This window comes from Manduca sexta, chromosome 2 (assembly GCF_014839805.1).
Source record: "Manduca sexta isolate Smith_Timp_Sample1 chromosome 2, JHU_Msex_v1.0, whole genome shotgun sequence".
NCBI lineage: Eukaryota > Metazoa > Arthropoda > Insecta > Lepidoptera > Sphingidae > Manduca > Manduca sexta.
The window spans coordinates 6,346,318-6,372,636 of record NC_051116.1 but is presented as its reverse complement, the minus strand read 5'-3'; the positions used below and the strand labels follow the sequence as shown (position 1 = coordinate 6,372,636).

At 35.5% G+C, this 26,319-nt stretch overlaps 2 protein-coding genes across 4 annotated transcripts in view; one reads left to right on the top strand and one right to left on the bottom strand.

Annotated features, from left to right (window-relative positions):
* Positions 1-20,565, bottom strand: part of LOC115456379 (serine/threonine-protein kinase MRCK beta) — a 63,077-nt gene extending 42,512 nt beyond the window's left edge. For 2 of the 3 annotated variants that reach the window (XM_037436752.1, XM_037436756.1), the window contains exons 1-3: positions 20,380-20,565; positions 11,472-11,678; positions 1,015-1,194 (exon numbers count right to left, since the gene is read on the bottom strand). In XM_037436752.1, coding sequence (XP_037292649.1) covers positions 1,015-1,194; positions 11,472-11,556 — 265 coding nt within the window. In that variant the 5' untranslated portion in view covers positions 11,557-11,678; positions 20,380-20,565. Of the gene's footprint in view, positions 1-1,014; positions 1,195-11,471; positions 11,679-20,194 lie in introns of all 3 variants that reach the window. The other variant, XM_037436746.1, reaches the window with a different exon arrangement.
* A 338-nt stretch (positions 20,566-20,903) lies between these two features.
* On the top strand, positions 20,904-25,312 carry LOC115456344 (protein lines). The gene is made up of 2 exons (XM_030185363.2): positions 20,904-21,264; positions 21,499-25,312. Exon 2 carries the CDS (start codon positions 21,578-21,580, stop codon positions 24,005-24,007), a length of 2,430 nt encoding a protein of 809 aa, XP_030041223.1. The 5' UTR covers positions 20,904-21,264; positions 21,499-21,577; the 3' UTR covers positions 24,008-25,312.
* The last annotated feature ends 1,007 nt before the right edge of the window (positions 25,313-26,319 follow it).

Sequence of the window (26,319 nt, the reverse complement as noted above, 5' to 3'; positions counted from 1 at the left end):
ACAATCAATATATAATTCTTTATTGTACAACCAATAAAACATAAAGAAAAACAAATACAAGACTTGGTTACACAATGGGCGTTCTTATCGCTAAAAGCGATTTCTTCCAGACAACCTTTGGATGGACAGAAACAAGTGTAAAAATAGATGGCGGTGTACAAATAAATGAGTGAGTAAGGAAAAATAGATATAATACCAGGCAACCGTAGCATGGGTTTTTGACGCCTGGAACTAACCCTATAACTACCAAATCAACAGATGAGAGCAAACCCAAGTACATACTAATAGCAAAAAAAATAAAGGTCTAATTATTTTTATATTTTTCAGACCCTACCATCTCCCCACGCTATGCGACTGATACCAGTCTTGTATTATATATTGTATCATTGCTGGATACGGACCTCCTCTACTACTGCGAGGGATTAGGCCTTAGTCCACCACACCACACTGGCCTTGCGCTGGTTGGCAGACTTACATACCCTCAAAATTTTTATAGAGAACTTCTCAGGTATGCAGGTTTCCTCATGACGTTTTCCTTCATCGTTAAAGCAAGTGATAGTTCACAAAGAATATACACATAACTTTTGAAACGTCAGAGGAATGTCTTGGGTTTTCGACCTGCGGACATTCGTGTCCGCAGTCCGTTCCACTCCGAACTAGGTTATCATTATCATCGTCCACAACCTGTAGAGTCCCACTGCTGGGTATAAGCCTCTCTCATATCATGCCATCTCTATCGATCTCTAACCAATCCACACCATATTCGACCCGGGCTCCTTACAATCTCGTATACCCATCTTGCAGCTGGACGGCCCACGTTGCTCATGCCTTGTCTTAGCCACCATTCAGTCAGCGCCTTACTCCATCTGTCATCGCTTTGTCTAGCTACATGGCCTGCCCAACTCCATTTGAGTCCCATATCGAATCTTCCGACAACTTGAACTTTTGTTCGTCGTCGGATTTCGTCGTTAGAGATTCGATCTTCAACTCTCTTTTACTTTTCAAGTTCCTTACCGTAATGTATGAAGTCGGCGACCGCCTTCTCCCTCCTCAGCGAGCTGTTGCAGCACTCGTCGTAGAGCACCAGCAGAACGTCCAGGAGCGTCTCCACGCTGAGCCCGTTGGTGCGAGGGCCCTGCAGACGCCGCGACATGAACATCGTCTCGATTTGCTTGAGACGCTTGATGCCCAGCACTGTTGATAGAATTAAAATTTAATCTATATATATAAAAATGAATCCTTATTTCCCTTGGTCACGTCATCACGCGTGAACGGCTGGACCAATGTCACATTTTTTTTTGTTGTGTTTGTTATTGTCAGGAGAAGGTTCTTATGAAAGAAAAAATTAAGGAAGTTGAGCGGAATGTTGGAAAATTTAAGAAAAGTTAATTTCAGCGATTGACGGAATGCACGCTGCAAATTCATAGTTGACAGGACATCGTCTGTCGGGTCGACTAGTATGATATAAAAATCTATTGCTGAATGTCTTTGCTAAACGCAAATCTCAAGAGCGGCCGAATCGATATCGCTAATTCTTTTTTTATAATATTCCTTGAAGTACGAGGATGGTTCCTACGGAGAGAAAAAATTTAAAAATTGCCTAATAAAGTCTAAAAACAACACTTTTCTATGTATACAAAAGAGTCGTAATAATACTTAAAAGTCAATTTGAACTTAAATACCATACCATAAAGTTACAAGTATTAGTGGAGGGGTTTCGGGAAGGCAAAAGAATTGAGTGACATTAGTATCGTATAAATATTAATGTCAATAAGTTGACTGTTAGGCGGTACGAAGTTCGCCGGGTCAGCTAGTAAAAAATAAATTACATGAGAAATTGACATAGTAACGTGAACTGCTCATTCGCCCATGAAACTATAGGTACACGGCGACTGTCAATGTGCGGTTTGTATAGCGTAAACCGTACAGCGCCTTCTTCCCTTTAAGAGGGTAGGCAGAGGAATTAACGAGGAAACGAACAAGCCCTCATAATAGCGACAATAAATAATATTTTGGCCAAACAAAAGGGTTTATAAGTAACAATTGTTTATTCAGATAAATCTATTGTATTAAAGCTGAAGGTTATTTGTGTCTAAACGTGCCAATCTTAAGATCTACTGCTTCAAATTGAAAAATAACTTATATTATTGAATGCCTCAGAAACAATAAGCATTAGACTATCATCATAACATTAAAAAAATGCTAAGAGAAAAATTGTATTCTCAGAAGCACCACGGCAGATATCGGTGTGACGTCATAAACACCTACGAAACGACGTGCAGAGTGATTGAACAATATTACGCGACAAAAGTAACACTTCGGAAACAAAACAGTCAAGCTGAATCATAGAATACAACTGAACTTTATGCAGAATATATAAAAAACAGGTAGTGGAAATCTAAATATAGAACATGAGAGAAATATTAATTAGTGTAGTATTTTTGATTTTTCGTATTTTCCGATAGTTTCAAATAACTGTTCCATATTCAAAAGCGAGGCTAATGTCCAGCATTGGACCGATAATTATCGATATGAAATAAAATGATTGACTAAAAGAAAAAAACAAATAATTTCCTATCAAATATATGTATTTTACGCGAATGTTACACATTGAAATAAAACTATTTTCCGGATTTTATCGCGGCTTTTTATGTTTTTAATTTCTTCCGATGTTTCGACGACTACAGCCTTCGTAGACACGATTCACGGAGGTCGAAACGTCGGGAGAAAATAATAAAAAGAAATCGTGATAAAACCGGGAAAATAGTTTTATTCCAAACTAGCTTTTGCTCGCGGCTCCGCCCGCGTTATAAAGTTTTTCAAGCTAAAGTTTTCCGTTATAAAAATAGTAGTTTCCCGGGAGCCTATGTTCTTCCCAGAGTCTCAAACTGTCTCCATACCAAATTTCATCTTAATACGTTGAGTAGTTTTTGAGTTTAACACGTAACAGACAGATGCAGCGGGGGACTTTGTTATATTATTTAGAACTTTTTAAGTGAAACAATCCCGTCATACATCATTGTTGCATAACTTTAACCGTTTACGCAGCGCAGGCAACGGAAGCTCTCAAAACTCATAATTTTCCCCGTTTTTGCAACATGTTTCATTACTGCTCCGCTCCTATTGGTCATAGCGTGATGATATATAGCCTATAGCACTCCAGGAACAAAGGGCTATCCAACACAAAAAGATTTTTTCAGTTCAAACCGGTAGTTCCTGAGATTAGCCATTACTGCTCCGCTCCTATTGGTCATAGCGTGATGATATATAGCTTATAGCGGTCCACAAATAAAGGGCTATCCAACACAAAACGATTTTTTTGGTTGAAACCGGTAGTTCCTAAGATTAGCCATTACTGCTCCGCTCCTATTGGTCATAGCGTGATGATATATAACTTTGAGCACTCCACAAACAAAGGACTATTCAACACAAAAATATGTTTTCAGTTCGAATCGGTAGTTCCTGAGATTAGCCATTACTGCTCCGCTCCTATTGGGTATAGCGTGATGATATATAGCCTATAGCACTCCACGAACAAAGGGCTATCCAACGCAAAAAGAATTTTTCAGTTTGGACCGGTAGTTCCTGAGATTAGCCATTACTGCCCCGCTCCTATTGGGTATAGCGTGATGATATATAGCCTATAGCACTCCACGAACAAAGGGCTATCCAACGCAAAAAGAATTTTTCAGTTTGGACCTGTAGTTCCTGAGATTAGCCATTACTGCCCCGCTCCTATTGGGTATAGCGTGATGATATATAGCCTATAGCACTCCACGAACAAAGGGCTATCCAACGTAAAAAGAATTTTTCGGTTTGGACCGGTAGTTCCTGAGATTAGCGCGTTCAAACAAACAAACAAACAAACAAACAAACAAACAAACAAACAAACAAACAAACAAACAAACAAACAAACAAACAAACTCTTCAGCTTTATATAATAGTATAGATATATTCTATTCATTTCTGATTATAAATAAAAAAAAATATAGACATTTTATAACTGAGTAGATCTATTTGTTTACTTTTTTGTTGCTTGAGGAAGAGATACATCAGTCAAAGTTTATGCAAACGTGCCTTACTTAGGGGGGTAAGGTATTAAATTTTTTTTATCGGCTTTTTTTATTAACTGAATGTATATTACCTCAAAAATATTGCGTCAAGTCGATTTGAGTAAAATTGACGAAGTTGTGAGTATTTTTATACCTACCAGACCCAAGATTACTTACCTACCTGAATGCGAGTCGTTCAATCATTCTTGCCAGGCTTTTAATATATGCTATAGTAGTACATTTCCATTCATCCATTTCGAATACCCTCACATCAACAAAAGTAGATAATGTTCCAAGAAACATTACTATTTAATATTATCGAACGGTACTAGTTCCGATAGTCATTCGTAGTTCGTACTATATCTTCGAAGCCAATATTTACTTGTGCGTGTCAACAAATACAAATTGATAAGGTGCAAAAAGTAACAATAGAAATTGGTTTCTGTGTTTGATTCCATCTTCCATCGCGTTAATGCATCATAATATTGATTTAATAAAAGATGATTTTGATTACAAACGATATTTAAATAAATATGCTAACTTATCGAGCCAATATGAAAGTATTTGATGAAATATTCATTGAAAAGCAGGTTTTTGCAGCAAAATAAAATATATTTCTGTGTCACAAAATTAACTTGCTTAACCCAAAAGAAGCACTTGTTTTACTAAATATACAAAAAGAAAACACACACCCATACACAGAGACTAAAAAGGATAAACCAACTATATTATCGTGATTACATTTATCTTCAACAGTATTAATGCCAAAGTCACACCCTTGGTCCTTGCAGTAAACTACAAAGATCTTTGGCCTTCTAACGACACACAAACGGGTACATCACAAGCGTCTACTGTCTTCGACTTGTGTCCAAAAACACTACCGGGTCTGCAAAGAACATCCCTTACAAGGCTGCGCAAGCCAAGCCAAACGCCTTATCCAAATTTTGAGTGTGACAGCTCAAGCATAGGTAAAGGGCCTAGGAGTGTCTGTGACCACCTCAGTTGTGAAGTGGCCATCCCAGGATCTTCGAGTGGATGATGAGATTTTAAAACCATAGGAACTAACTCAGAAAAATAAGAGCATAGAAGCACTTTTTTTGAGATTGAGACACAGATGGAAATAACTTATGATAAAAAAGGGACAGTTTGATCAGGTTTTGGAAAACTTGTGACTCCGGCATAAGCATTATTCATATACAGTCTTACTTATAAACTTGTTTTAGCGTTAAGAATTGCTTAAATAGCTGTCAAAAACATCACCGGCTTCCTAGTTTAAACCTTATTAAGAGGCAAAATGACGGGTTTTGACTTACAGCTGATCGAATAAATTTGTTTTAACTAAGCATAGCTTTGCGAATTTTTTATAAGACTGTTCATGTTTTATGTTGGCAAAACATGTGATAAAATAATAGTTATGCCAGGCGGGTTATGGGCGGAATTGATTTACCTGTTTGCTCTCATATTTTATAATGTTTATCGTATCTTGTTCATCACAATGAATAGTTAATAAGCCATCGAATTCGTTTCAGGTGTTTTTGCGTTTTGTGCAAACGAATTAACTACATATTTCTATCAATTTATATCATTACATACAGTATTAGATTGCAAAAATAATAACATTTTGTTATTACTCTGTGGATTAGAATTTTACCGTTAATAATTACTATAATCATAAAAGTATAAAAATAATTGCGCATTTTCAATTGGCATACATTATAACAAATCTATAGAAACCACAATATAATTTGATTATTGACACACTCCTAACGCTATTCAAGAATGCAGGAAATAACAGGAAAATCATGAATAGATATTTCACAAATAATATGACATATTTAATTGGACTTTGCGATGTGACCTTAGCATATAAAACTTCGCTATTATTTATACTTTACTTTTTGTTAAGAGCGTTTACGCATCCGCGCGCCGTATGTCTCAAAAACAGCACTTTTCGAAGGAGATAATATCCATCAAAACATTATTTTAAAAACATATGAATTAGTAATTATTATAGAAAATTTTATTGTCTAAAAAGTTAGTAGAGAAAATTTTTAGATTTATTGAGTATTTGTAAATTGTTTAATGATTACTGAACAGAGGTTTTCAAATTTGCGCTTCGAACGTCTATTTCGAAGCTCAAAATATCTTAAACCACTAAGGAACATAACAATATGTTATTTTTATCTAACTAAAAAGATCCTGAAGCAAAAAGTTAGTAGAGAAAAAATATCTTTTTATGTTTAATTCATGAGAAATAAAAATTCAAAGAATTCGAAAATTTCAGAAATGTTGGTCATTTAAATGATTTTTTTTGCTGTGCGTAGAAAAAATAGTCACGTGTATACAGTGATTGCCACATCTTAGTACTTTAGTAAGTAAAATATTTTTTCTTTAATGAGTGACAATAATTTTAGTAGTTACTATAAATTATTATTATATTATTATGTTTCAGACACAATGGGAAGTAAAGCTATTTCTAGGCAAGAAAAGGAAACGCAACAACGCTGAAACTTCGGCTAAAGCAAAAGCTAAAAGATTGATGTACTAATGTTATAACATGCGTCTGTAGTTATGGTTGTTGCTTTTTTTACTCATTAAACACTTGAGCAACAGTTACTCGAAGGAAAAAAATGGAACATTAAGCTAAAAACAATTAGCCCATTGAAATGTTACATGAGCTTTGTATTTTTTAGAGGACCCAATTTTATGTTTAGAACATGTGTGGGGGGTCAATAGAAGCGTAATCTCAAGTTTGTGAGGTCGCCCCCCTTGTCCCCTGGCTGCCATCATGGAAAAAGGGGTGAAAACACTTTTTTCGCGATATCTCGGAAACTATGCGTCTTACATAAATTTTGTAAAGTCAATTTGTAGCAAATTGTTTTGCCTGCAAATATGTTTTTTTTCTCCTTTATCCCCAAATGGTAACTCATACCTTTTCTACCTGCATAACATTCGATTCGATCGCACAGATCTTTGGTCGTCATGAGTTTGGAAATAAAACAGCCGTTTCTCAACCACGGCGGGCGCGAGTAAAAACCGCTTCGTGAGTTCTTAGCCTTATAGAATCACTTTGCTGTCCCGTTGTCAAAACGTTTACAACTCGCCAAATACCCAGTGCGCGAGTCCCACTCGCACTTGGCTGATTTTTTTGCATAATGCATAGGTACGCTTACTTTCAAATAACAAGGTTTTTGTGTTCAGTGATGCGCACTGTTAAGAAAATTCAAGTGACGAGACACGGAATCCTATATCTTTTTCCTCTTTGAACCTTAGAAATAAGGGATTTGGTAATTTATGTAGCTAGTGAATAAAACTACTAGTAGTAGTTAGTATACCTATCTTCTTAACTATTTGGGCTAGTTTAGGTTTACACGCTCACATCAATTTTACATATTACTTTATCCTGACGTTTAACCCTGTGCAGGTTTCGGCGTCATTATACTTGTATAAATTAAACGCGGCTAGATCCATATGCAGTTTTACTTAAGTATGTAGTGCTTGCGTAAACTTCGATAACAATAATAGTATATTCTATATACATTTTTTAATTTTTAGGTAATCGAGCCTGATATTACACTCAAAATAAATAAGGTTATTAAAAGCCGCAAAATTATAGATTTTCAATATTTTTTAGATCAAATTAAAACACGCAATAACCACAACAGAGCAACAGGTTGTAGTATCGAACATTTACAACTATTGAAAGAGAACATGCAGTCAACATTTTTAATGAAGTGTAATATGTGCAATATGGAATTTAAGCTATATAAGCGCTAAGAGATATAGTGATAGTATGGACGTACATCGTGGAACTGTGAATGGAGCTATGATGACTGGAGTTGGTAGATCAAATTTAAACGAACAGTTAGCTTCCATAGATTTACCAATATTAAGGCGATACCTCAAGGTCCATTTTCATACATTTTGTTTCGGCTTTAATCTGGGTAACTAAACAAGTATTGGCAAGTAAAGAATTTAAATTCACGTCTAGTTAGTGATTAGTTCTCGCAGTTGAAAGAAAAACGTAAAAATAATTAATAATCATGGATATTTCGGCCTTTAAAATTTAATATGACGAAATTTAACGAGCTAAAACGCATCAGTGCCGGATTTATATTTTTTATGAGTGTAAACCACTTTATTTTCGCCGCCCCATGTTGGTAGGTTTATGTATTTATGTATGTAGGTTGCTAAAATACTTAATAATTTTCCATTTGTTTGTAATATGGAAGGCACTTAAGTTAAATAAACGAATGATTAATTAAATCGAGTGAGCGTCCTCTGAAATCTGCTGCCTCTTAAGGCTGCCGGCCATAGGCCGCGGCCTATATGGCCTATTTACAAATCCAGGACTGCGTCTAGTAACCATATAAAAAGATATACGTGATAAATGACGTGTATATTTGTATCAAAACTTTACACAACCGGCCAGGTGGGCGTCTTATAACGAGCAATTTATTTATATTCATCGTTATATACAAAAATATAAATATTGCTTTCCATTCCGACTGCGTTTAGTCTAGCCGAATGAACGGTACTTACGTATAAAGGAAGTGAACAAGAATTCCACGTGAAATCTTAACAAGGATACGTTATCCGCCATTTTGAATAACTATCCCAATCGCTTTTTTCGATCTATCGTAAATTGACCAATCAGAACAAAGCTTTTTTTGACATGTTCACAAAAGACTTATTTTGATCGGTGCATTCTCGGAATCGGATTAAAGATTGAGATCGGGATCATGCAATGAAACGATTGTTTAGTTAAGGATCACGATCCCGTGTATTGTATATGTATGGTGTTGTGTTTACCATCAGATGAGATACAATTTCGTGTAAAATATTAATTGGCATATACAATACAGACATTAGCTGTGTTTTGACATTAAATAATAATATCTCATGTATTCATATTTAGGTCAACAAACTCAATTCATTTTCAATCTAAAAAAACGGTGTGAAGTGGCAGTTTTGCTGTTGTGCGTACTCTCAGATATTTCCGGTGAACTCACTTTTCACAATTCTTTATATATACAGAGTAATGCCTTCTTCCCTTTTCGGGGATAGTCAGAAGTGTTACACATATCTTGCCAGCTATGTAATGTAGCACGTTATGAGCGTCAGACCTATTCTAATTATCAGTCACATTTCTGGACTTCTGGCTAATACTGAGCAGAAAAACCCAACAACACTGCCCGGGATTCCAAATCGAGTCTTCAGCGCGATAGTACAGCACACGCAAAAAAACTACGAATACCGAGGCAATACGGTTATTGCTCATCCTTATATACAAAATCCCCTTTCACATTTCTTATTTTTCCTTATGCAGGTGGTAATATTCCTTCCCCAATGCCCCATTCTTTGGGGAAAAAATCACTGGTAGTATTTGTATCGTATGCCGTTTGGGTAGATAGTCCATTGAAAAGTTACATTTGGGGTTGCGTTTTTTAGAGGACGCAATTTTATTTTTTTGAAGTGTAGGGGGGGTCAGTGTAAAGCTAAAACCAAGTTTGTGGGGTCGCCACCCTTGTCCCACGGCCGCCATCTTAAAAATAGGGGTTGAAATGGTTTTTACGATGTATCTCTTAAACTATTTATCTAACAAAAAAAAAATATAAACATTTTTTGTTGCAAATTAAATTCTCTACAACTTTGGTCCAGTAACTTTTTGTCGTAGAACTATAAATAAAAAATTTATAAGCGAAAATGTTAAGAAATTCAATGTTAAGCAATGTCCATTGCAACGTCATCAGAACGTGTGTTTATAAGGTTCATAATACTTTTTTTTGTAGTCTCATTACGTACAACACAAACCCGCGGTTGTCGACTTGTACGCGAATTACTTGGATCCTGAATCGCTTTGGCACAGATGAAGCAATTGTTCAAAATTAAATTGCGTCCTCTAAAAAACACAAGGTAAGGCCTAAAAAATGTAACATTTCAATGGACTAAGAGTATGCACGCACTGTTGTGGCATTGCGTTTATTTATGGACGATGGGTAATTTTGTTATCACGTGACGTACCAAGACGTCTAGATAAATTACGGCTTTTTCACCGCCCGAACCCCACACTTCCACATAATAGTATATCTCGTATGCAAGTCTGTCAATATTAACAGATTCCTACGTAAGTACCCATACCAACATAGCTGCAACCATCCATTTAGGACGCCTAGCAACGATGTGCAACCATATTTTCGGTTTTTCCGCTAATTACTGTACGTTTGATGAGACATCTAACGTCACCTACTGACGAACGCAATGCAATTGCAATTCACAATTCTGACTAGCATTTCTACCTTTTATACGCAATCGTGACGTTCATCATAAAACCAGCGGTTTAGTTTCCATTTATTTTTCAATAAAAATTCGTGGCAAAATTAAGTATCCAATTAATCATCGTGCCGCTAACTCCAACAATACAACGACCCACTGGCATGCATTTAAAAACTACCCATCGCACCGTAACAATCAACAGGAAACGCGGAACAATGCTGTCAAATTAAAAAGGGCTCGCAATTAACATGGACGTACATGGACGTCGTGCCATCGCAAACGCGCAGGATTACGTTATGAATCAGTACGTGTAAATGTTAATTCACATCGCCATCCTAGTGATTAATTTGTCGCTTCAAAACTTATGTTTCATGTGTGATAATAAAAGCGTTATTGTTGTTTTTGTTATAATCTGAGTGACGAGTGAGCCGCTCGCATGACGAATGTATTCAAACAGTATGAACATAACTTTGAATTTTATATTGCTAGCAGTGAATTGCACTCGTCATCGTAGTTTTATCACTAGGTAGTCAGTAATTACACTGACATTCAAACAGGACCGCCAACAGGCAAACAGCTTACTTCAAACTAACCGCCGTAATCAACTTAAATTAAGTTAAACTTAATAGCTTAAGGTTTTAAGTCCATAATCGTAAAAAGGTCAAATTTTGGTTAGAGATCCTTATATTATGCTAAGCAGTGGCTAAGGGTCCATATAACCAGATTCACGTCGGCTTCCCATTCGTAACTTAAGTAAAATCAAATTTTCATTTTAAACTATTTGTAGACCGCATTAATGCATGTTAGTAGTACTTATCGCACTCTTAATAAAACAATGACCTATTTCAAAATTGTTAATTTGTGGCAGTCGTCGGAAAACTAATTTTTGTTTGCTACCTTTTTTTTGAAGTTGCTATAATATTGAACTTATTAAAGATAGGTAAAAAATTAATCTTATAGCATGAAAAAAAAGGAAAAAACTAAAAGGTCGCACATAGAAATTGGTTGTTTGACGATTCCCATAAATTGACAATTTTGGAATGGGTCATTATTTTATTAAGAGTGCGTTATATGTTGCGTTCCAATTGCAGTTTTCCTTTTAGAATATCACCCTTCAAACTTCGCCACCGATGCTAAGCATACCTGGAACATTGTTGGTGGGGCCCAAAGCCCTGTCCGGGGAGGAGTCTTCTTCGTCAGACATCTTGCCGTTCACAGGGTCCACCATTTAAGCCAGACGATCACTAGACATGACTCACTCACACTAAGTCCTAAGGAGATTCTTACTAACTTCAAAATAAGGCGTGAAATTTACAAGTCCCGCGTTCACAATCCATTTTATATATGTTTCTGTAACAAAAGAAATTTCAGTTTAGTGTTGTGTTAATTATTACAAATAAATACGCTTAACCATTTATACAAACTAAAAGAACAGTTTGGTTCATCAATGGAAGAACGACGCAAAAAGAACACCATAGATTTTCTTTGTTGTTATTAAAATTTCAATTTACTTAGAGATACTGGTTCAAAACTCTAAAAATGACTTGCCCTGTTTTGTTAATTTTGTTGTATATGTATGACTTTGTATTTGGAAACGGTGCTTAATTTGTATTGAACATTTTTTTCGTATATTTGTTGGTGAATGTAATAAGCATAGCTGGCTATTTTACTGATGGTAGGTCTCTCATATGTGAGAGTCCTCCTGGGTAGGTACCATCGCAATGTCTATTTCAGCCGCCAAGCAGCAGTGTGTAGTCACTGATGTGTTCCGGTTTAAAGAACATTGTAGCCAGTATAACAACTGGACATAATAAGACTTAACGTCTTAGGATGCCGAGCGCAGTGGAATACCAAACAATACTTTGTAATTCGAGGTGTTGGATGGTGTTTCTTCTAGATATCGCTCGTCTCGGCATTCAAAGCAATAAAAAAGAAGATGAAGTTCCGAGCATCAGAAAGTCGGCTCTCAGTTAATAATGGGTGCATGATAGTACTAAAATTAATTTTAGAGTGTTAGGGCGCTTTCAAATTAGTCGTGTGACTACTGCAGTGTTCGCGCGGCAATGTAAATCTATACTTCTATCTATACTATTATATAAAGCTGAAGAGTTTGTTTGTTTGTTTGTTTGTTTGTTTGTTTGTTTGTTTGTTTGTTTGTTTGAACGCGCTAATCTCAGGAACTACCGGTCCAAACTGAAAAAATCTTTTTGCGTTGGATAGCCCTTTGTTCGTGGAGTGCTATAGGCTATATATCATCACGCTATACCCAATAGGAGCGGGGCAGTAATGGTTAATCTCAGGAACTACCGGTCCAAACTGAAAAATTCTTTTTGCGTTGGATAGCCCTTTGTTCGTGGAGTGCTATAGGCTATATATCATCACGCTATACCCAATAGGAGCGAGGCAGTAATGGCTAATCTCAGGAACTACCGGTCCAAACTGAAAAATTCTTTTTACGTTGGATAGCCCTTTGTACGTGGAGTGCTATAGGCTATATATCATCACGCTATATTCAATAGGAGCGGAGCAGTAATGTCTAATCTCAGGAACTACCGATTCAAACTGAAAAAATATTTTTGTGTTGAATAGTAGGTACTTTGTTTGTGGAGTGCTCAAAGTTATATATCATCACGCTATGACCAATAGGAGCGGAGCAGTAATGAAACATGTTGCAAAACCGGGGAAAATTATGAGTTTTGAGAGCTTCCGTTGCCTGCGCTGCGTAAACGGTTAAAGTTATGCAACAATGATGTATGACGGGAATGTTTCACTTAAAAAGTCTAAAAAATATATTATAAAACAAAGTCCCCCGCTGCATCTGTCTGCCTGAACGTATTAAACTCAAAAACTACCCAACGTATTAAGATGAAATTTGGTATGGAGACAGTTTGAGACCCTGGGAAGAACATAGGCTCCCGGGAAACTACTACTTTTATAACGGAAAACTTTAGCCTGAAAAACTTTATAACGCGGGCGGAGCCGCGGGCAATACTATTATATAAAGCTGAAGAGTTTGTTTGTTTGTTTGTTTGTTTGAACGCGCTAATCTCAGAAACTACTCGTCCAAACTGAAAAATTCTTTTTGCGTTGGATAGCCCTTTGTTCTTGGAGTGCTATAGGCTACATATCATCACGCTATACCCAATAGGAGCGGAGCAGTAATGCCTAATCTCAGGAACTACCGGTTCGAACTAAAAAAATCATTTTGTATTGGATAGCCCTTTGTTCGTGAAGTGCTATAGGCTATATATCATCACGCTATGACCAATAGGAGCAGAGCAGTAACGGCTAATCTCAGGAACTACCGGTTCGAACTAAAAAAATCATTTTCTATTGGATAGCCCTTTGTTCGTGAAGTGCTATAGGCTATATATCATCACGCTATGACCAATAGGAGCAGAGCAGTAACGGCTAATCTCAGAAACTAGGAGTTTGAACTGAATAATTCTTTTTGTGTTGGATAGCTCTCTGTTCCTGGAATGCTATAGGCTATATATAACATCACGCTATGCCCAATAGGAGCGGAGCAGTAATCGCTAATCTCAGGAACTACCGGTTCGAACAGAAAAAATATTTTTGTGTTGGATAGCCCTTTGTTCCTGGAGTGCTATAGGTTATATATCGTCACACTATGACCAATAGGAGCGGAGCAGTAATGAAACATGATGCAAAATCGGGGACAATTTATTAGTTTTGAGAGCTTCTGTTGCGTGCGCTGCGTAAACGGTTAAAGTTATGCAACAATAATGTATGACGGGATTGTTCCTCTTAAAAAGTTCTACAAAAATATATCATAAAACAAAGTCCCCCGCTACATCGGTCTGCCCGAACGTGTTAAACTCAAAAACTACCCAACAAATTAGGATAAAATTTGGTATGGAGACAGTTTGAGACCCTGGGAAGAACATAGGCTCCCGGGAAAATATATAGCGTGACTTTTATAACGGAAAACTTTAGCCCGAAAAACTTTATAACGCGGGCGGAGCCGCGGGCAAAAGCTAGTTCATATATAAAAACGACACGCGCGACAGCAGCGCGGCAACTAGCAGTGAATTAAAGACGCCCTTAGGTCTTTAACTTTGGTGTCGTTTGTGTTGTGTCAATTCTTATGGTATTATCAAGCAGCGCATTTATTTTGAAGATGCCCTTAAGGCTGTAAACAATATAGGTCCATATTCTATATCATAGCTATGGAACAGCCAGTTCTGAATTCTATTCCTAAGTCGACAATACTTGGATTTCTATAAAATGATTTTGCCTCAGTGGATCTGACGTCAGGCAGAGGGCCGATGGCATAAATAAAGTTAAGTCTTTGCTTCTTACGCCGATGTCCCATTGGAGAAAAATGTGGGCAGAAAAGCAGGAAGTAGGTTTTCTATTAACAAAAGCGGGAATGACTGTCCAGGACGAATAAAATAGTGAAGTTTCCAAAAAAAAGCCTGCCTAAAGAAAGAAGCTGTAAGTAATAATGATGACAAGTATTAATTAATATTTTTTTTTATTCATATATTTTATATTTCAATAATTCCTATTTGAGACCAATGGCAGCTAGACTCTTGAATAACCCTTAAAATGCCTGTCATATCAAATATGACGAAACATACATAGTTACACCATAGTAATATAGATCAAGGCCCACTAAATTAACCTGTTAATTAACCAACACCGCAATTCCAAATTGATGTTATTATATCCACAATTGAAATGTACACTTAGCGTAATATTTACTTTTTAATTATTAATTAATACGACTTTCCCCCTTGGGTCTAATAACATAGATTACATAATTTTACTGTGCGATAAATTCTAGTGTTTTTTTCCTTTTCTAGGTAGAAATGTATCACACCCACATTTCGCAAGATATCTAGACCCCGTGTATAGTAATTTCATCCATTAAGACGCGCCCCACTGCTTTTTGAGCGGGGGTGTTGCGGGGTAAGGGGACTGATGCAAGCTTCAACCTCGACGCTATCCATCGTAGTGTGCGTGAGCACCTATGCTGTTCACGCATACTGTGAGGCATTAAGTTATTTAGTGGGGCGCGTCTTCGTATATGAAACGATCTGCAATAATCTTAATCTTGGCTATACTTTATTTTCAGAATTTCTGGACCATTCTTCTCCGGTAGAAACCGTTTTCCAAACAGATGGTAAAGTAAAAAGTTTACTGAATATAATTTAAGACGAAAATGAAACCTATATTTCATTTTGATCTTCATTATCGGCCACAGGACGTCTACTACTGAAAATAAGCCTCTTCAAAAGAATACCAGACGGATCAGTCAGAAGCCTGCATCCAGTGTTCCTTACCAAGTCTCTCTGCCTTGCAGGATATCAGTATGTTACTTAACTTTAATTCATGGCGCAAGGGTAGTCGCAACTCAAAGCCATCATAAGTCCATATTAATATTATCCAAACTAAATAGAACCATGTGTGTGACATTCATATTATAAATGAGAAAGCCATTCTCTCTACATGTTACGCTCTCATGGCTAAACCAATGAACCGATCGTGTGTGAAATTTGGTACGGAATATGCTTGAACCCAAGGAAAGGCCAGAGCCCACTTTTTATTTTATTACACACACTCGCGTCTTTTATTCCTTAAAGGGTAGGCAGAGACGCAAATGGGGGAACCACTTTGAGCTATGACGATAAAGAACCTATCGCGATATTTCGTACATATTCCAGACCCTAAGCTTATACGTTTTAAAATTTTATAACATAACCTAATTTAAACAATCAGCTACGCTAAGTATCAATACACCAACATATATACGAAAACCGATTTTCAATTTAAATTAGGCACGAACTCCAAATACAAAATCATACATATACAATTGATTATCTAACAACACAGCGCAAGTCATTTTTAGAGTTTTGAATCAAGTTAAAAGCCTGCATCTTACAAAATAGGAAGGAACGGAGAACATTTTTCAATGCAGAATTTAAGAAAGTAGTATTGTAATTACCTATTATATTTGTTTATATAAGTAGCTGAGTGGGATAGTGCTAAAGCAAAAATAAAACTATTCAATTTAGATATTAGTTTTATTTTTTGTTAAATTTATTTTAATAAATAATCTAATATGTTACAACTTCCATCATTAGGTATTATAATTTATGCATTAAGCTTTAGTCAGTATGTAACACATTTTATTAATAGACAAAGATTAATCAAAATTCCTTTCTAAATGTATTATATAACAAGGTTATAAAAGAAGTACCAATAAATTAAATTATTAGTTACCATTAATTAATTAGCAATTGTATTTGCAAAATATTCAAAAAAATCATCTGCTATAATTGTCAGTGTAAATCTGCACCAAATTACAAACTCTTTTTAAGCCAAGATTCAATCAGTGCCCATTCGTCAATTTTTTTAATGTATATAAATAAAAATCAACTTCTGCATGTATGGAGCATGTCTTAAGCTCTTAAATTGTGAAAACGGATCAGCCTAATGAGTCAACCATTAGGCTGATCCGTTTTATTATGTGCGAGTTGTAAGGGTAATGTTTGTGTAAAGAATATTTGTGGAAATCAATGGGAATTTTTCTATATGAAAAACTTTTTCGTACATGCTGATCTTAAGAACCTACTAACCAATTTCAATAATTTTTTTTAAGTGTGGTTGATTTCAGCTAAAGATAATTCTAAAAACATGGAAACGAAAATGGGGATCTAAATAGGTGAGGTTCAAATAAAATCCATTCTACATAGACGGTCTATGGCAGGACAATGTCTTTTTTTTTTTTTTTTTTTTTTTTTTTTTTTTCGCGGAGAAAGTGCCTTATTACTACCGCCCAGCCTTCGTGGGGGGCGACTGAGCGGTTATGCTGGGGTAACCGTGCCTTACGGCCCGGCGTTGAGCCGCCCGGATTTGATGGTGACCTTCGGGCGACCGCCGGGCCGAGTCCCTAACCCTATATACAATTTAACCTATGCACGGCCTACCAGCTAAAACTCCGCGGTGACCCTCTTCGGCGCATTAGGGACGGCTGCGGGCTTCCTCTGACGTTGAAGTGTCTAGTCTGCGACCGCCAGCCGCCCCTGCGCGGTGCCGCCTTGCGGCCCGTCTCCTATGGGGGGGGCTCAGAAGCCTCCGCGCACCGAAGGACGCCCTCGGCATCTACGGCAGCGTGAGGCCAACTACACACTGCCGTCCATCCCGGGGTCAACCGACAAATGTGCAAAAATGCACAGAAATGCACTAGGGCGGACAGCCCCCTGCTGCCCGCCGACGACCCCCTTCGTGGCCCCTATTAGTCGCCTCTTACGACAGGCAGGGGATACCGTGGTGGAATTCTCCAAACGCCCCCATTCCACAGGGCGGATGGCAGGACAATGTCTGCTGTGAATAAATAAAAAGCTACCATTCCATAAAATTCTGTAGTACCTACATAATACTAATTAAACCAATAGCAATTGTTAGAATAGATTTTGTATTCCATGCTACTATCATCAGAGGCGACCTCACGTTTACAGGGGCCTAATGCAGTGCTTTGGAGGACCGTTTTTACAATCTAAGTAACAAAGCTGTTAAAACTGAGTAACTTTTTTGCTCTAGGCGGGGCCTTATGCCGTTGATCGTTGCCACTGGCAATCCTACGGTTACACTAATGAATACTATATCCTTAATAAATGTCATACAAATTCAATGAGATAGCTATGTTATTTATGTATCTTGCAGTAAACAAACATTTTAATCAATATTGATTAGTTATCATACAACAATGATTTAAATCTATATGGAATTATACTATCTTTATTTACCATTTAATGCACCTAAAAGTATTACAAGAGATATAAATGTTAGATTAGTTTGTGGATACTCTATAAATCATATTTCAAATTGTTTTGGTATGTTCAGAATATTGGTAAATAAAGAATTGTTGTTTTCATTAATTGATTGACAGCTTCCTAGAGCTTTAAACCGTGAGGTTCTAGGTTAAATTACTATGACAAGCCAAAAAATTGTACAACATTTTTTTATTTCAAACATACAATTAACATGCTTCTCTTTGGAATTTAATTTGCTTCTCATGACATAATAAAATTAAGACAAACTAAACCAATACATTTACACTAGTTATTTTTCTGCCTAACCCTTCAGTTCTAATGGCTCAAGCATTTGTATATATGTATGTAATATTGACGTTCTCTACCGGGACCATTGAACCCATTTTAATATTTACGAGATAACATGAGCTTGTGTTACTTATTATAATCACTATGCTAAGCACTTAGTTCATTACTCTATCCATGTATACATGTTACTTGTCTGCATGAACCCTCCATGTCACCACCATGGTTTTATGATGTAATGGGAATAAGGAATATTTAGATTCGTCATATAGTTTATATTTATTGTGTAGCTATAAAATACAATTCCTTGTATAAACTGGATACTTGTAGTAAGTTAGTAGGCACAAAGATTACTACTCCACGACTACTTAATCAGATGAGATGTTAACTTGATATTGCTAAGAATAAGTCCCAAATAGGCTGGCATTAGATATGTGATCCATCTTTCCGCAACATGCATAAAACACCTACACAAATGTGAGAATAGAATAGGCAAAAAATTAAAGAGATATTTCAGTTGTTATTTAAACTTTATAAAAAAACATTTTAATTTTATAATTGAAGATAATTAATTCAAGTGAAAAAAATCTAGTATAATACATGTGTTTGGAATCAGTGTGGTTTTCTGTGTCTTTTAAACCTAATTTTAGTTAGCTTACAACCATTGATGTTATTGAAAGTTTTTCAAGATGAATAAGCTATTTAAATTAATCAATAATAAAAACAATTTTTTTTTTTTCAGATTTTATCGCAGTTTTTATATTAAAATTTTCTGAAAAAAAATTTACTTAAGGCAATTGGTCTACAATTGTCCATATGCTTAAAATATTTGCAAAGGTAAACTGTTGGCAATCATATTCCACAGCAATATTATATTTGTAAATAGCCCAATATAATTAATTTTAGGACCAGTGTTAATACCTAGAAAGTAAACCAGGAGTGCATTAAATGTAACTAGAAACATTCATCCTATACTTAATTTTAAGTATAGAAAATGTGATTTTTAACCTTTCATCATAGAAGATAAACCCTCAAAAAGTATACCAATAAATTGCAATTTAAAAATAAATACAATATAAAGATAAATTATATGTGTAAATTGTGATTGTTTCACATTATATAAACTTCCTTGTGGCTATGTTTTCCTGGTACATCTCATTTAAATAATGTGTCATGTTGGAAGTATAAATTAGATCTTATCCTGAACAATATGAATTGTAAAGGTAAATGATTTACACTAAAAGCAAGAAACAACATGCATCTATTTAATAAATATTTATCAATATTTCAATTTAAACTACACACGATACGACAAAAAAAATAAACATTCTACGTAAAATTACGCATTTCGTTCGGTTTTCAAAACAGATGGGAACTAGGAAATGAGAGGTGGTTGACCTTAAGAAATAGAGCACACAATTAGATAAGATTATGATAATGAATGACTAAATCTAACCTGAATTTAATGTATGAATGAATGTAAGCCGCCACCCAGAGCGGGCGAACAAAATCTAGCGACACTACCTGACAATTACATCGGTCGGGTCAACAGGAAATAAAATTAACAATTTCGCCATTGTCTAACAAATTCAAACGCAATAGATGCTTTCTATTCGTTTAGCACAAGGTTGCGGGTGTCACTCAATACCGGGGCACTTTCGCAACCCTTCTATTCGAACTTTTATATACGTTTTCAAACCAAAAAAAAACCAAAGAACCCGTGACATATAGATCTCATTTCCGCATCGTAACTATAAATAAATAATAACGTATACTTGCGTGTGATAAATATATGGCGTTCTTTTTACTTTTTTGCATCCAACATATTTTTATACAGCTTCTAACTGAACACTATCACAGAGATCTTAACCTATATTTGTTCTATTGATTGTTATGCAAAAACACAATATGAGTCATTGCTAACACATTAATTGCACACCACATCACAACTGTATGATATTCACCTGATTATACTGGACAGTTTACTCGTTTAAAACGCTAATTAATGTATCATTTTGCTAAAACTATTTTTCGATTGCTTCGAAGCAGACATTTTCAATAGGGACACTAATGGTGTTGCCATATAGCGAAAGTGTTGTTCTCGTAATAATTACACAAAAAATGGTAATTTTAACTTAACACAATAACCATTTTGCTGTTATTTATTTAGAAATCATTAATCCTCAAACCAACTATTAACAAATATTTTTCTAAACTAATATAATTTTCTATTCTGCTGTAATCACAAACTTTTATTATATATTAAAATTTTGATTCTTGACGGTTAAGGTATGAAAAATAAATAATAGAAGCATAACTAGATTTGTATTTCAGTTTATGATATACTTATCTTGTGAAATGATAACTGTTTCGTCATATTTAGATTAAAAATGAGGCTAAAAAATCTACATGGTAATCGGCTACTGTTTGCTAAATTCAGAAGTCGTCAAACTGGCAACGTCCCTACCGGATGTGAAATCGGAAATACCACAAGTGATCGTACTTATTAAATATTAATATTTTTCTGTAATATTTTATACCCTATATGATAGTAAAATATTTAAATACAATTTTTATAAATACTTTAATTTTGTGCAATAATAAGATTATAAAAGTTATAACATAAATTCCGATGAAAAAAGTAGTTCTATTAACAGAGCGTCATTTGTACGTAATGGAGTCGATGTTCTATTCAACAAATTGTAATTGACAAAATTATCCATCTGTTCAGGAAATATTACTGAAAACTGTGTTATTTTGTGCATTATTGGATTGCAGTGAATGTTTATATACAATTTATGGATACCAACGACAGGGACAAGCGCTCGCACAACCTCGTTTCGTCGACGGTATGTGTGACATCAAAATATTTTGGAAAGTTCAATGAATTTTGATCGTAAATCATAGAATAAACCTTACATTCATCGAAATTTTATAACTTATCGCTAAAATTTCACTTATAATTCATTGTGAAAGCATAAGAACGCTGTAATGGCGTAGAAATTCAAAAGGCTTTGTCGGGCGCGTAATTGAGTAGCTGCAAGGAAAGGTCATGCATTCAGTATCGTCTTTTTTGTTTTCAGAACTATGCCCGTCGCGAAATAGAACCGAGAGATTTGCGTGTGCAGCGCAAATTATAGTTTTGCATTTGAAAAAGATTTAATGGTTTTACGAGGGCACTTGTGTGAACCTCGCGTAGATGAAGGCATGGCTTCAGATCAGCCCGTGAAGAAGAAGCAGAGGATCGATGCGCCAGACATTGACGAGGGCAGCGACAGATCCGCGGACGACGCTCTTACGGACATCTTTGACGCGGAGACTCCGCCCGCTGAGACGTCCGAGGAATTCGCTGCCAGGAATGGTGAGTCGCCTGACAGCGGTACGGTAAGCGAGGATGCCGTCGACTGCTCAAGCTTGTTGCGACTACCAATTGATACAGGAGTTGATATCATACCCTCATGCTCCACCAACACAACGCATTGGAACTCGGAAGATGATAAACTACTTGCTGAATTACGGATACTCCAAGACGCTCTTGTTGGCCAATGCCTTTGTCGCTTTGATGATAACATGGTCACGCAACTGTTTGATCGACAACTGAACATCGCAACATGGCCTTTGACATGCTCCCTCACTTATCTGTCAACAATGCAACTGATGTTTGATGTATATTTAAAACAAAATGGCACTGGAACAATATGCTCAAGGGTAATGCATGCATGTGACATATTTGTAAGAAATAGGCATGATTGGATCACAGAAGTTGTTGAATTAGCTGACCATAAGAGTAAATTCATTACATTTGTTGCCAGTAGAGTGCTAGCTAGTTTTTTAATAGTCTCAAAGGACACCGTCGACGAAAATTGGCTTCAACAGATAGCGGAGAACATTTACCTGTTTGATAGGATAAATAGGATTACAGTACAAAAGATTAATTTCAGTTTAGACATAATTAAGAGGATAGTGGAGTGGAAGGATGTGGAGCAGCATCCGTTAGAAGATAGCAATTATATAAATACTCCAGCAAGCTCACATGTCCAAGAAGACAATCCATTTCGGAGTAGTGTAGGCTATTCAAGTAGTAGCGAAGGCCCCTCAAGTTCCCACAGTAATGTACAGACCCCATTAACAAATTCACAGTCCCAGATGGTGCCCTCAACATCTTCTGAGCCAACTGATAATAAACCAATGACGTTCCGACTACACGAGCCGGTATTAAAGTTTCCAGGTGATGAGAGATGTGAAATGGAACAGTCGCCTGAGCCACCATTGTCAAGAATTGAGAGAGTGAATGAACATGGATGTGTGACTGTCATCCTGACTGACTCGGAATCATTTGACACGTCACATATAAAATGTCTGACGATAAAGACACTGGAGCACCACTGGCCTATTTTAGTCAAAAACATGAAGCTTCTTCTACTAAGGTACCTGAATTTAGCTAATGCTGAAAATTGTATACTAACATTTTTCTCTTTATGGGAGAACATAATAAGTGTAAAGGCGAATCTCTCAATTATAGACACGAAACCGTTCTATGCAGATTTGCAAAGCTTTGTTGATTTGTTAAGGAATACAATGCTACCAAGTTTAATATACACACATCTGTTAAGTTTGTTCAATGAAGTTCTGTGTTATGGTTCAACATTGGCATTACAGGATATATTACCTGAAGAGATATGTTGTCTGGCGCACTCTATTGTCAGATATGTTAAAGATTTCAGGTTACTAAGTGATATCAGAGTACAAAATAGTAGAAGTGGGTTTGGGTTTTTAGGACATGAATGTCGGATTATCAGGGATTATTCGTTAGGGCCTGAAGTCGCGCCGTTGTCGTCTTCTATCCAGTTAGTAGACCAGAGCTATGGCGAAGACGATAATGACGAACCCCAGTCAAGGTCTGAAGTCGACAAAACAATGTTACAAAGAATGTCATTGTTAGTACTAAAATCTGTTGCTGTAACCGTAAAAGAGATGAGATGCGATTCGTCAGATAGCTCAATAGACTCTTCAGATTACAATGCGATACAAGACATGCAAATTGTAGAGAGATCTATTCGAGATGTTCTTAAAAAGCTGGACGGTTTCATAAGACACAGCTTAGAATTCCATCCAGAAACACCCTTCACTAAAATGCTAATTCATCTATTTAGTGAACAAGATGATTATTTGATTGAATCAATGGTGTGTACTCTGGACATTACTGTAGGTATTGTTTACAGGAATTCCGTATACCCTGACTTAATACCAATGTTGAACCCAATATCTTCATTTATAGAATTCCTCAAAGTAGTTTCGCATGACAGCGATGTGTTACTGGACTACTTAGTGAGCAATGAGACGTGTTTTCTCTTATATTTGTTGAGGTTTTTGAAATATGTAAGGAGGAATTGGGCGAAGTTTCTGGAGACATGTCAACAGTCAGACTCTGGAGGGACAAGAGGGCTTGACGACACAATGAGAGTGCTAATACGGTTAAGATTACAGATAAGTCGTTTGGTTTCCAGATCTTTGTTCCCATATAACATAAGCCCTGTGTTAAGATTGCTAGAAGTATGCGAGAGCTTGTATGAAGGAAACGAATTTAGCTGAATAAGGCTTTAATTTGTTAACAAAGGTATAATAGCCTTTTCTCTGCAAGGAAACACGCGAAATACCAATGTTACTAATACAGAGTTTCTCAAACTTTCAAATATCATTTTAACATAATCACAAAGACTGCAAACACATTATCAACATTCCAAAATTTCTTCACTTAGGATGCGTGCTAGTTATAAAATTGATTTTAACTTATATTAGTTTTAGATGTATCATATTATGTGTATTATGTATTTTAAAGTCTTCCTTTTAGAATACAATCGTTTTTATAAATCTGACTGTGGGTCAATGACATTGTATTCAATTTATCAAATGTGGAGGGTATTATGCAAAATATTATTCAATTACTCAGATTTTAACAATACAAAGACTTTTAAAGTATGAATCGAAACTAATCAGTGTCAAGGAAGATTGTTTTTTATCTTTAAATCCCATCAAAATATATTTTTGACCATTGGGTATTCAATTATCCGAAATGTTTGTCTTAAAATTTATTGAACAATCAAAAATTTGCTTTTTTTTATCTTAACGATGACTTTGAACTCTACACGAGTTTTTAATGGAATTTTTAATGATGAGAGTAAAATTAAAAAATGTATAAATAATACAAAAAAGTAGCATTCTATATTTTGCAATTTGTTTTAGCTTAACTAAACTTTGAACCATTGCAGGTGAAAGTTATACCTTTCCTTTTAGTTATCAACAAAGAAAAATCAGTTGAACTATAAATACTAGCAATATATCACCCACTGTGACGTGCCTTACCATGAAATAATATAGGGTGCTCACAAAATTATTTTTCTACAAAAAAGTGTGTTTTTGCACATACAAACCACGTAACTAGCATAATACTTTAACTAGATTTTTAAACGATTTAGAATTAACTTATTTTAGTTTTTAATTAAACAACGGTTGTATTATATTATTATAGTCTTTTTGCATATTATAATGCGGGTCTAAGTAAATACTTGTTTTTAAATTAATTACGAACCACGCCAGGATGTAAATAGAATGCCATCAATTACCATACTATAAGTAACTGTAATCAGTATTAAAACAATATCCTAATTTATATAAATATATTATTATATGAATAATCGCTAATCTGCTTAATAAACTTATGAAGAAATAAATAAAATCACTTTGAAATTCAAGAAATAGTACTCATTTGGTACTTCAATTTCTCTGTTCAACAACGGCTAAGTAAACTATCGTATATGAAATCGTATCGTACGTAAATAAAGTTAATAAATTAAGTTTTTTTTTATTTAGAAGTAAAACGGTACTCAGATAACGAAATATAATGTAAAAATACTATAGTTTACTTAGAAGCCACCGAAAATATACTATAACTCCAAATTCCATACTTAATACAATCAATTTGTGGGTTTACACTGAAAAGTTAATGATGGTTGTATACATGTATACATGTGAATTATTTTTATTCCACTTCGTAAGTTTATCGAGCAGCAAAATAAAATATAACTATCTACGGGATGATCTTTTATATTTTAGTATGTTTATTGTAGCTTTAAGTTATTAGAACAGACTGTTATGTAGTGTAATACGTCCATTTTGTTACTTCCATATTAGATGTTAGGGTGTTTGTTTGGTAATTTCATTGGATGTTGTACGGTTAAAAATAATGAATCTCAACATACGAAGCGGCATGCTCGTACTATGAAAATTTCAGACAAGTAGATCTTGCCAGTTATTTCAACGTGAAAAAGGTTTTCGGCTATTCTTTCGTTTATTATAAGTTTCCTAACGAATCAACATCGATAATACATTTGTTTTGTAAAAATATGTGTCGCAATTACATCGTTAATTATTATGAATGTTATTTTTTTTAATACCGAAGGAAATACTATGTTATGCCTCTAAGCAACTTTAAAAAGTGAGAAGTTCACGAGTTAATTAAAGGGGCGTTGAATGTTTGGGAACCTTAGTACTTAATTGTGACTCATAAGTTTGCAGAAGGAATGCGTCCAATAGATGAGATATGTTAGGATTTTAAAAATTCTAAATTTTGTATTTTGTACGTAAGCTAATATTAAGTACTTGTTATTGTTAGGTAACAATAATTTAATTTAAATAACGACATTAAAATGAAATATTTTTGTACATGACTACAAGTATTGGTTTTATTTCCTATATGCCAACGAAAAAAAGAAATTAAATATTGCTGTCGATTGCAAATCTGGAATTAGGGCATTGTTTATAATTACCGGGATATTTAAACGCACCCCTAAACTCCAATCCTTATTTCTTTTGTATAAAGCCCGTAGCACCGAGATTATTTTGGT